At 45.1% G+C, this 11,170-nt stretch overlaps 2 protein-coding genes across 2 annotated transcripts in view; both read left to right on the top strand.

Moving 5' to 3' along the window:
* The window catches only part of CHMP5 (charged multivesicular body protein 5), an 18,686-nt gene extending 10,660 nt beyond the window's left edge, over positions 1-8,026 (top strand). Inside the window, exons 4-8 of the mRNA XM_015420782.1 lie at positions 3,383-3,476; positions 3,563-3,634; positions 4,039-4,147; positions 5,602-5,714; positions 7,042-8,026. Coding sequence (XP_015276268.1) covers positions 3,383-3,476; positions 3,563-3,634; positions 4,039-4,147; positions 5,602-5,714; positions 7,042-7,092 — 439 coding nt within the window. The 3' untranslated portion in view covers positions 7,093-8,026. The remainder of the gene's footprint in view (positions 1-3,382; positions 3,477-3,562; positions 3,635-4,038; positions 4,148-5,601; positions 5,715-7,041) is intronic.
* A 1,030-nt stretch (positions 8,027-9,056) lies between these two features.
* The window catches only part of BAG1 (BCL2 associated athanogene 1), a 24,004-nt gene continuing 21,890 nt past the window's right edge, over positions 9,057-11,170 (top strand). The window contains exon 1 of the mRNA XM_015420713.1: positions 9,057-9,081. Within this exon, the coding sequence (XP_015276199.1) occupies positions 9,057-9,081 (25 nt within the window). The remainder of the gene's footprint in view (positions 9,082-11,170) is intronic.

Genomic DNA, 11,170 nt, shown 5'->3' with positions numbered 1-11,170 from the left:
TGGTGAAAGAAGTATTCCCCCCCCCCCCCGTATTGCACTGCTATAATGGGGTGCCTCCTGCCCTGTAATATGTCCAACTCCACTCTTCGCTATGTACGCACGTGGCGGGACCCAGCACTGACCGTCGCTCCAGTCTCCGTTCTGCAACTGCTGCTCAGCAGCAGGCAGGCACAGAGAGGAGGTTTCCAGAAGGGAGATGACAGGAGGAGAAGCCAGGGTCCTTAGAAGCAGTTGAAGAGAACCGGAGGGAGCGCCAGCCTGGGGCAGTGGTTACAGTACTGGACAAAGACTTGGTGGGCCATGCTCCCTCTAAGCTGTGGAGTCTTCTGAGCCAAAAAAATCTACTTTGTGAGCTCCTGGCATTAAAGTTTTGAACGAGCGATTTGGCTGCTGCATACATCAGTTTGCTCTGGAGCACTCCTTCCTGAGCTGAGACAAAAATGTGTGAGCTGGAGGCTAAAAAACGGTGAGCTGGCTCACACTCACTCAGCTTAGAGGGAACACTGCTGGTGAGATCTGTGTTCCGCTCCCCAGTCAGCCGTGGGTGACCTTGGACCAGCCAAGCCGTCTTTGCAGGACTGTTTTGAGGATAAAATGGGAGACGGTGCATGCCACCCCAAGCACGCAACGGCTGGGTAGGAGAGCAGTGGCAGCTCAGAGCCAGCAGTCCAGCTCCTCCCTCCGGCCTCTCTGACTAAGGCTGGATGGCGTGTGAGCCCTCTCCTCTCCTCTTCCTGTACATGTACATGGCTGCTGGCTGCGTAATGGTGAGCCTGCCTCCACCTTATTTGATTTGTTGGATTTATACCCCGCCCTCCCCGCTCCCAGATTTATACCCGGCTCAGGGCAGCTCAGAGCTGCGGTGGCTCAAGTGGTTAAGATGCCGAACTGCAGGCTGTGGAAGGTCGGTAGTTCAGCAGTTCGAGACCCGGGTGCCACATGACGGAGTGAGCTCCCGTCTCTAGTTCCAGCTCCTGCCAACCTAGCAGATTAAAACCAATAAAACAATGCCTCTAAAACAATCCATAACAGTACAATAAAATCACAGTTTACACACAGTACAACATACCCATGGCGGCATAAAGTGCTATCATGCTTGGTCTGGGTTGTTAAATGCTTGGCGGAATAGCTCCGTCTTCACCGCTCTCCGGAACTGGCAAAGATCCCGGAGATCTCATGAGGGAGCTGATTCCATAATATTGGTGCGGCCAAAGAGAACGCCCTAGTTCTAGTAGTTGTTAGTTTGGCGTCCCTAGGGCCAGGGGGGACTAGCCGGTCCTGCGACGTAGATCTCAGTGCTCTCGGGGGAACGTACGGGGAAAGGCGGTTCCACAGGTAGACAGGTCCCAGACCATAAAGGGCTTTAAAGGTCATAACCAGCACCTTGAAGCGTATCCGGAACGCCATTGGCAGCCAGTGCAGCGCCCTCAGCACCGGTTGGATGCTGGCCACATGACCATGGAAACGTCTTCAGACAGCGCTGGCTCTTCGTCTTTGAAACGGAGATGAGCACCGCAACCCTACAGTCGGATTCGACTGGCTTTCAAGCAAGGGAACCTTTACCTTTTTACCAGGGCAGCTCACGACTCCCTGCCCAAAGCAGAAGACTCTGTATTTGTGTGTGTTGGGGGGGGGGAATCACCAGAAGGAGGGGAGAGAGAGGAATTGTGGGCTTCTGGAATTAATCCTCTTACCTTGTGCAAGTTTCTGAATTTATTTTGTGCAGGCATGTATGAGTGGCAAGCAGATTGGCTGTGGGTCTGAAGTTAGTTTATGTCTGGAAGTCTATAGAGAGACGGCTTTACGTGCTGTAGTCGTGTTTCGGAAGCAAGCCGGGCCTGCCTTGTTTGCGCTTCTTACTGTGTCTTAGCGGCTTAGGCATAAGGCTCTTGGTCGGGCTGATCAGTGTCCCTGCCATGTTCCTCGCTCATCTGTAAGTAATCTATTCAGAGTTGTTCTAGGAGAAGCACTTGGATTATATACCCTTTGTGTGTGGCCAGTGCTTTGCTTATAGAAATGGAAAACCTGCCTCGTAAACACCATCTGCCACACTGTAAGCAGAGGAATGTGCTTTTTGAGTTTGCACTTTGGGTGAGCGCTGTGAAACATTAACATCATGATGCTAGAAAGAATCTGACCGTTCTCTGCACAGTGCTGCAGTTCCAGCCTCCTGCTATAACACTGACATTACTAGCAATTATGACCATTGAAGTTGTAGATTTCCTGAGGTACAGTTGAGCCATGAGCAGGGGTCCACCAGTGGCTATTAGCCACAAGGTATAGATAGGAACTCTCAGTCTGGGGCAAGGGATGCTCTGTCTTTTTGGTGCTTGGGGGGGGGGGCAACCGTGGGAGGGCTTCTAGTGTCCTGGCCCCACTGCTGGACCTCCTGATGGCACTTGGTATTTTTGGCCACTGTGTGACAGAGTGTTGGACTGGATGAGCCATTGACCTGATCCAGCATTGTGTTCTTAATATTAAAGGGTGAGCGGTCTCCGTTTCTCAGAACATGAAACCAGTTTGCATTTTTCCTCACCAGTGGAATGGCAGGCAAATGGACTAAAATTGCTCATTAGCTCAGGAAGGACGGCTCCAGATCAAACTAATTTTTGCAGTAGCCAAATCGCTGGCTCACAGCTTTAATGCCAGTTGCTCACAAAGTAGAATTTTTGCACATAAGACTCCACAGCTTAGAGGGAACATTGGTGAGCGGTCTCCGTTTCTCAGAATATGAAACCAGTTTGCAGGCAAATGGACTAAAATTGCTTTGGGAACTGCTGTTTACATGCCTGCTGGCTGCCAGTTAGCCATCCCTACCCTAAATCTTGGGGACTAGGCCTCAGGTATTGTGCAGGCACTTAGTGAAACGTCTCTCTCCGGAAAGTAGAACAGACCCTATCGCAGTAGTTCAGGAGGGACATGTTTCTGGGCTCAATTCAAGGTGCTCTGCTTGACCTTCAAAATCCTATTCGGTTTGGGATCAACATACCTGAAGAACGGCCTAATCCCTTATGAACCTGCCTGGGGAACTCTCTCCCCCGGGAGATTCTTCTGTTCCCCTTCTGTTGCCATCTCCCGCCAGCGGTTGAAGACTGCTTTGTTTTGTTTGGCATTCCCTCAGTGATTCCCTCCTTCCTAACCAATGTTTTTGTTTTGTACGTAAGTTAACTATTTTTTAAACTCTTTTGTTTATTGTTTTAATGATTTACATTTGGGAGGGAGGTTGATCATGTATGTTTTAGGGGAGGTTGATTTTAATGGTTTTATAATGTGATGTTATCATGTATGTTTTAGCTTGTAAGGGCAGAAAGGTGGGATACAAATTTTGTACATGAATGATGTTGATGGCTCAGGGTCTGACGACTGTCTGCTTGGGACCCAGGTATGAAAACCAGCGCGATAACCTTGCCCAGCAGTCTTTCAATATGGAACAAGCCAATTACACCATCCAGTCTCTGAAAGACACAAAAACGACGGTAACTTTGCTTTCTGCTTCAGTTTTGACTTCTACAGTCTGTGTGCACCATAAATGATTGTAAATGCTCTCTGGTTCCTTTTGCAGGTTGAAGCTATGAAACTGGGAGTGAAAGAAATGAAAAAAGCTTACAAGCACGTAAAAATCGATCAGATTGAGGTGAGCGTCACTGTGACAGTTTTGTGTATGGCTCAGTTGCACAATCTTTTGTCAGCTCTTGCTTGTAAGGCTTGAACCAGGTACCCTCTTTTATACCTCTGCAGTCATTTTGGAATGAATCTTATTTCCACGCTAGTCTTGAGGAATAATTAGCATATACATGACATCTTGTAGGAGTTGGATGGCCACTTTGATGCTTTTTGAGCCTAAGACTTTTCTGGGGACAGGAGAGAAAAGCAAAATGAGTGATTATAAGGATTTGAAAACTGGACAATTGAACGAGTTAACTCGGAAGGAAGTTTACATCAGGTAGATAAAGAAGCCCAACCGGTGTTGAAAACATTGGTAGCTGAGGAGGAGGGCTTGTGCTGGCTGTCATTTGAGTCTGCATTTTATAATACCAGGACTTGCAAGATCAGCTGGAGGATATGATGGAAGAAGCTGGTGAGGTCCAAGAAGCCCTGGGTCGTAGTTACGGAACCCCAGAGATCGATGAAGATGACTTGGAGGCGGGTGAGTTACAGATAGTTTCTAGGTCCACTTTCTCAGGATCATAAGACTGGCTGTCTACAGATATCACAATAAACTTGTAAAGCAAGCAGTTGTTTTACAGCTAATCTGGTTAGCCTTCCAGAAGTAAGCAACAAACCCTAGTTAGTGCACAATCACCGTTTCCCTGCTTTTTGCCCGTGGCAAAACATTTCTTGGCCCTGAAACATTTGGACAAACAACTAAGATTCTGGCTAATAGAAAAGTTGTCTGCTCCTATACTCCAGATGGAACAGATTCTACCAAAAAGGGAAACATTTTGGATCTTTACCTTATGAACGTTGGTGCCTCAAGGGCTGAATGAGGAACATCCTTCTGTTGCCATCTCCCATGGCCACAGGGTTGCGCTTTTCAACAACATGTGAATTCAGACATCAAACCAGTTATAAGCTCAAGTTTGAAATTTGTTTGTTTGAACTGTCTACATTTGGGACATCACAGCAAACTGAAACAGACTCGGGGCACAATTTATCATGATGTCCAAATGCAACCATTGGGTTCTTCATTATCGGGAACAAATTGCAAATAATGTGGACAAGACAGCAGATAAGTAAGCCTTAGCGCAAACATTGTGCCATACCAAGGTTAAGGAAGTTTAACTAGGGTTTGGTGTCATGTTTGGATTAATAAACTGTGGTTTGTCATTGGTCATTAAACCAGGATCAGAAGCAATGCTTCAGAGTGGTCTTGCAAACCATAGTTCGTTCTAAGCATGAGATCTGAGTGAACAAGCCATATGTGTGGCTGTAGCTTTGCCACCAGAGGCTTCCTTTGCGCCATTGAGACAAAGATGGGAGTGTGCTTGCTGTCTGTTTGGAAGCTCATACCATGTTTTGGGTTCTAAGCTACCGTAAAGGCAGATTGTGGCTTGGTGTGATCTGAAGGGAGCTTCATTTATGACCATACTGTGGTTTGCAGTCCTGCATTCCAGCTTCAGAGTTGCAAGCATAAGCCTTAGAAGCTTTTTGTTTCTTCCCCTCAGTGCATAAACTGGTCAAAGGCAGGGCAGCAACTTGGGGTGTTTTGCACAACAGGCTCAGTTTCACGGAGGGCCAGTGTGAGAGGCTGGCGGAAGAGGATTTCCCCCACATTGTAGCCACCTGTAAGCCTTGAAAAAAGGGTTGGGGGGGGGTTGTAGTGTGGATGAAGGCCCTGCTGCATGGAAGGGAAAGTAATTGAGGAGCCCCCCCCCTCCCTTCCCCCACCCGGTCTGCCAGCTTCTTGGCTCTGTCCTGCCTCCCAGAAAGTATAACAGTCTCTCTATGCTGCCATCATGGGAGGGACTAGCTGTGTGATAGCCAGAGTGCAACTCTTTGCAGATGCCAATTTTAAGTGGTGTTCTGTGTGTTTTGCAAGTTCACCTGCCCTCAATTTTTGTGTCAGATATAAAGGGGACTTCTGTGTACTAACAATTTCAGAACTGGAGGCTCTGGGGGATGAACTTCTAGCTGATGAGGATAGTTCCTATCTGGATGAAGCAGCATCTGTCCCCACAATTCCTGAAGGCATGCCGACTGAATCAAAAAACAAGGTAAGCCAATATAATACTGAATATATTTAGCATTGCAGCCTCCATCAAAGTCTTTGGGCTTTCCGTGTTCTCGATGACCTTGTCACTTTTTATGCTAGAAGCTGAGCAGGAAAATTGATTGTTAAAACTAAAAGTGTGTCAACAGATGAACCATATTTAGAGAAGGGTGACAGTCCATCTTGAAATTATGCTATTAAGATTATAAATTTTTATATTTTTGCTGCCCTTCTTAGAATAATACTTTTCCAGCTTATCGCATCTCAGTCCTGAGGAACAAGTAGCACAAGAGATTTGCTTTTTGATCAGAACTGCTCTGGGCAGTCTTCTAGTGGACTACAAGAGATGTTAAGGCTTTTACTCAGACATTTCATCAAGCCATGGAGAAGTCAGGGGCCAGCTCAGATGTCACACCAAATCACAAGGCATTATTTGCACATCGCTGGCATGTTGGAATTGGAAACCATAGTTGGAAGTCACCTGCAAATTCGGTTTTAGTTCCTGTAGATGTTCCTAGCTATGTGCTTCTCCTGTTAAGCATCTGTAGATATCTATCCATCTTTCATTATCTTTGCAATTCAGAGCTAATGTCACAAGGCCATGTTTAAGTCTTGTAAGCCTCCTCAACTGGGTGTTTTAAAAGACAGCAAATGTTAATAAATGGTTTAGGGCACACGGGCAGGAAACTGCAGAGGAGAAGTGTGGCTGTTTGCCCCGGGGCAAACTAACATGCAGTAAACTAAATGATAGTTTGCCTGTTATGCTTATACCAGGGTTGGGTCTGATGTGATGCCTGAACTGAGTATTCACCTTTCTAATGTTTAACTTTTAATACCACATCAGTGATTAACTGCTTAGTTAATTTAAAATTATATAATAATAGATAACAGAAAACCTCCAGAATCCATATGTGTGTGTTTCTGCTTTCAGTGGGAGAATATTCTTTAAATGATTCGGTATACTCCTCTATGCATGTCTGTAAGGAAATCAAGTACATTTTTCATTTGACACCTGCAAATTCGGTTTTAGTTCCTGTAGATGTTTCTAGCTATGTGCTTCTCCTGTTAAGCATCTGTAGATATCTTCCATTATCTTTGCAAATCAGAGCTAATGTCACAAGGCCATTTTTAAGTCTTGTAAGCCTCCTCAACAGCAAATGTTAATAAATGGTTTATGAAGAGTTATTACACAGACTGCTGTTAGTTGTGGAGATGTCTCAGGATTGAGCCACAGGATTAAATGCTTCTGATGGCAATCTGGAATATTTCTCAGTAGCTGGACACGGGGGAAAGACTTCCACCATTAAACTGCTTTTTCCTCTCTCACACAGGATGGCGCGTTGGTGGATGAATTTGGATTGCCGCAGATTCCTGCCACATAACTCGTGGCGTCCATCGGAAATGCTGATTTTTCACTTTACTCACTTTTTAACAAAAACACTCGAGGATCTGGAAATTGTGACTTTCCACAGTACCGCTCCATGTCTCCACATTATGAAACGTGGAGTAAATGACAAAGAGATAATTCCCCTCCTTTTGAAGACATTTTACTACTAGATTTTTTTGTATTAATGGCAAGAGGTTGGCATCCGCTCTTTCCTTTGCTGAGAACCATCCGGAGTGCTAAATCTCGGCTAGATCACTCTTGTAGAAGTTACTGTGTAGAAATATTTGGGTCTATTTATAGTTTTGATTTATATTCTCTCCAACACAGAAGGGGATTGCTGTGGTTTTTCTGCCAAGAGCTTCCATTGTGCTTGCTTTGATTGTAATCTTTCTAAGATGACTATAATGTTGTTTGCCATAACCCTTAAGTATAACTGTAACAAATACATCCAGAGAAGAATGCCTTGTATAATCCACTTTGACATAAAACGAATACCATGTAGAGTAGCTTGATCCTGTTGTTTGGAACTTTTTTGAACAATGTGTTCCTTTTATTTTAAATACTGCAATGTCAATTGTTTAGCATTATTGGTCTTGTGCTGTTGATGAATGTAGAGTTCTTTCCAATTCCCCATAGGAATGACATTATGTTTTTTGGGTTCTCCACTCTCCAAAACACTTTAAGGCATTTCTTCATTGTTTGAAGAATATAAAGCCCTGCTTAGCAACTTGTTTTTGGGAATCAGCATTGAGGAGGCAGGTGGCGGCGGGGGGCAGTCTAATGTCCCATTGCCAGCAATCTCTACCCCACACACAAAATGCTCTTCAGAATGGCAGGGAAATTTATGTTGATTAAGGTTTCGAGCTACGTAAGAGCCCTGCTGGTTGAGACTGGTAGTCTACCTAGTTCAGCATCCTGGTCTCACAGTGGCCAACCCATTCCTTTGGAGGTCCAACAGCAGGGCTTAGAGGCCAAGGTTGTCTCCTGGCAATGGGATTCAGAGGTTTATTGCATTTGAACATGGAGGTTCCCTTCAGTTACCCTGGCTAGTAGGCACTGATAGATTTCTCCTCCATGAATCCATCTAATCCCCTTTTAAAGCCATCTATTCCTGTGGCCATCACTACATCCTCAGGCAGCAAATTCCACATTTTAATAACATAAGAAGAGCCCTGCTGGATCAGACCAGTGGTTCATCTAATCGAGCATCCTGTCTCACACAGTGGCCAACTGGTTCCTCAGGAGGTCCAACAAGACATAGAGGCCAAGGCCTTCCCCTGATGTAAGAGGCTTAATGCCTCTGAATGTGGAAGTTCCCCTCAGCCACCATGGCTAGTAGCCATTGAAAGACTTATCCTCCATGAATCTGTCTAATCCCCTTTTAAAGCTGTTTATTTTTGTGGCCATCATTACATCCTCTGGTAGTGAATTCTACATTTTAATCACTTGTTGCCTAAAGGATTTCTGCAAAAAACTGCCCATCCTGGATTTGCTGCCCGTCAGCTTCATTGGATGCCCATGAGCTACATTGACACAAGCTGAATGAAAAGAGCACTTTAAGACTTTTCTTTTCCAAAACAAAGTTCAATAGAAAATACCTGTTGCCTCCATAACTAATATTTTATCTATTCTTTGATTTTACTGCCGCTATACTTAATCTGGAAGTTGATAGTGAGTAATGCCCTGTCTTAAAAATGTTTTCCTGTGAAAGAAACAGAATGGATGCAGATCTGATTCTAGTGAAACCTCAATAGAAATGAAATATGGCCAGAGCCTAGAGGTACTTAGGTTGTATACCTTTTCCCTGTGTTCTGTAGTTAAATAACCACAAATAAAAATGTGTACTGAGACATCATAGAACTTGAAGGCCTCTAGCTGACTGTTAGAACAGCAGCAATTTTTGACAGACTCTTGTACTTGTAAATTAGAAATATATATATTGGTGGTACAGATTCAACCATGGATAAAGAGATTTCGAAAAGATGTACGTTCTCCTTCCATTAGCATCCTCTTATTATTGATATATAAGAGCATAAGAAGAGTCCTTCTGGATCAGACCGATGGTCCATCTAGTCCTGACTCACACAGTGGCTGACCAGGACCTCTGGAGGGCCAACAACAGGGCAGAGAGGCCGAGGCCTTCCCCTGGTGTTGCCTCCTGGCCTCCGAATGCGGAGGTTCCCCTCAGTCATGGCTAGTAGCCGTTGATAGACTTATCCTCCACGAATCTGTCTAATCCCCTTTTAAAGCTGTTTATTCGTGTGGCTATCACTACATCCTCTGGTAGCAAATTCCACATTTTCATCACTTCCTGTGTAAAGTATTTTCTTTTGTCCATCCTGAACCTACTGCCCATCAGTTTCAATGGATGCCCTCAAGTTCTAGTGTTTTGGGAGAGGGATGGAGAAAAATCTCTCCATCCCATGCGTAATTTTATAATCCTCTATCATGTCCCCCCCTTAGTCGTCTCTTCTCAACTGAAAAGCCTCAGACTCTTCAGCCTTTCCTCGTAGGGAACGTGCTTCACCCCCCAGGTCATCATGCTTGCCCTCCTCTGAACTTGGTCCAGCTCTGCAATGTCTTTTTTGAGATATGGTGACCAGAACTGTACACAGTACTCCAAATGAGGCCATACCATAGATCTATACAGGGGCAAACTTGCAGACAGCCAGTTTGGTGTAGTGATTAAAAGCAGTGGACTCTAATCTGGAGAACCGGATTTGATTCTCCACTCCTCCACATGCAGCCAGCTGGGTGACCCTGGGTCAGTCACAGTTCTCTCAGAACTGTTCTCTCGAGAACAGTTTTCTCAGAGCTCTCTCAGCCCCACCTATCTCACCGGGTGTCTGTTGTTGGGAGAGGAAGGGAAGGCGATTGTAAGCCGCTCTAAGACTCCCAAGTGAAGGGCGGGGTATAAATCCAATTTTTCTTCTTGATTACAATACCACCTGTTTTATTCTCAATCCCTTTCCTAATAATCCCTAATATAGAGTTTGACTTTTTCACTACTGCAGCACACTGGGGGTTGACACTTTCATCGCGCTATCTACCACGACCCCGAGATCCTTTTCCTTCTCAGTCTCAGCAACCTCAGACCCCATTAGCCTATACTTTGAAGTTGGTGTTTCTACGCTTATACTTAACCAGCATTGACCGTCATTTGCCACACGGTCGCCCACTCACCCAGTTTGTGGAGGTCCTCTTGGTTTTCAGCATCCTGAATAATTTTGTGTCATCTGCAGACTTGGCCACTACACTACTCACCCCTAGTTCCAGATCACTGATGAATAAATAGTATCAGCCCCAATACCCACTGCTTTCCTGCTCCACTATGAGAACGGTCCATTGATTCCTACTCTTTGCTTCCTGCCATTTTGCCAGTTTTTAATCCATAAGAGAACCTGTCATCTTATCCCATGACTGCTACATTTACTCAGGAGTCTTTTGGTGAGGTACCTTATCAAAAAGCCTTTTGAAAGTTGAGGTGTATAATATCTACTGGGTCACTGTTGTCTACATACTTGTTCACTTTCTCAAAGAATTCCAAAAGGTTGATGAGGCAGGACTTCCCTTTCCAGAATCCATACTGATTTCCCCTCAGCAGGCTTCGGCCCTCTAAGTTAGGGGTGTCAAACATATGGCCCGGGGGCCGGATCAGGCCCCTGGAGGGCTTCTATCAGGCCCGCAGTGGAACTGGCTGCCTTCTGCTTCTTCCAGTTCTGCCGCTGCTGCCTCATCGTAGGTTTGCAGCTTACAGATGCACACCTGAACAGCACACTCAAGAGTGCAACAGCAGACATTTGGATGCAATAATTCAGAGCAAGAGGTGTCAGTTATCAGACACCGTTAAATAAACAAAATATTGCAGGAGTGCGGATGTTTTAAGCATGTTTTTATTTTAAGTAAAAAAAACAAACCCTTTGTGTTTGTCCTTTATAAAGTTTATATCTCCACTACCTGGCATTACATTTTATGACACACATGGCCCGGCCCAACAAGGTCTCATTTATGTCAGATCTGGCTCTCGTAACAAATGAGTTCGACACCCCTCCTCTAAGTGCTTAATAGTTCTA

Source organism: Gekko japonicus, unplaced genomic scaffold (assembly GCF_001447785.1).
Source record: "Gekko japonicus isolate JY-2015 unplaced genomic scaffold, Gekko_japonicus_V1.1 scaffold438, whole genome shotgun sequence".
Taxonomy (NCBI): Eukaryota; Metazoa; Chordata; class Lepidosauria; order Squamata; family Gekkonidae; genus Gekko; species Gekko japonicus.
This window is presented reverse-complemented; position numbering and strand designations above follow the sequence as displayed.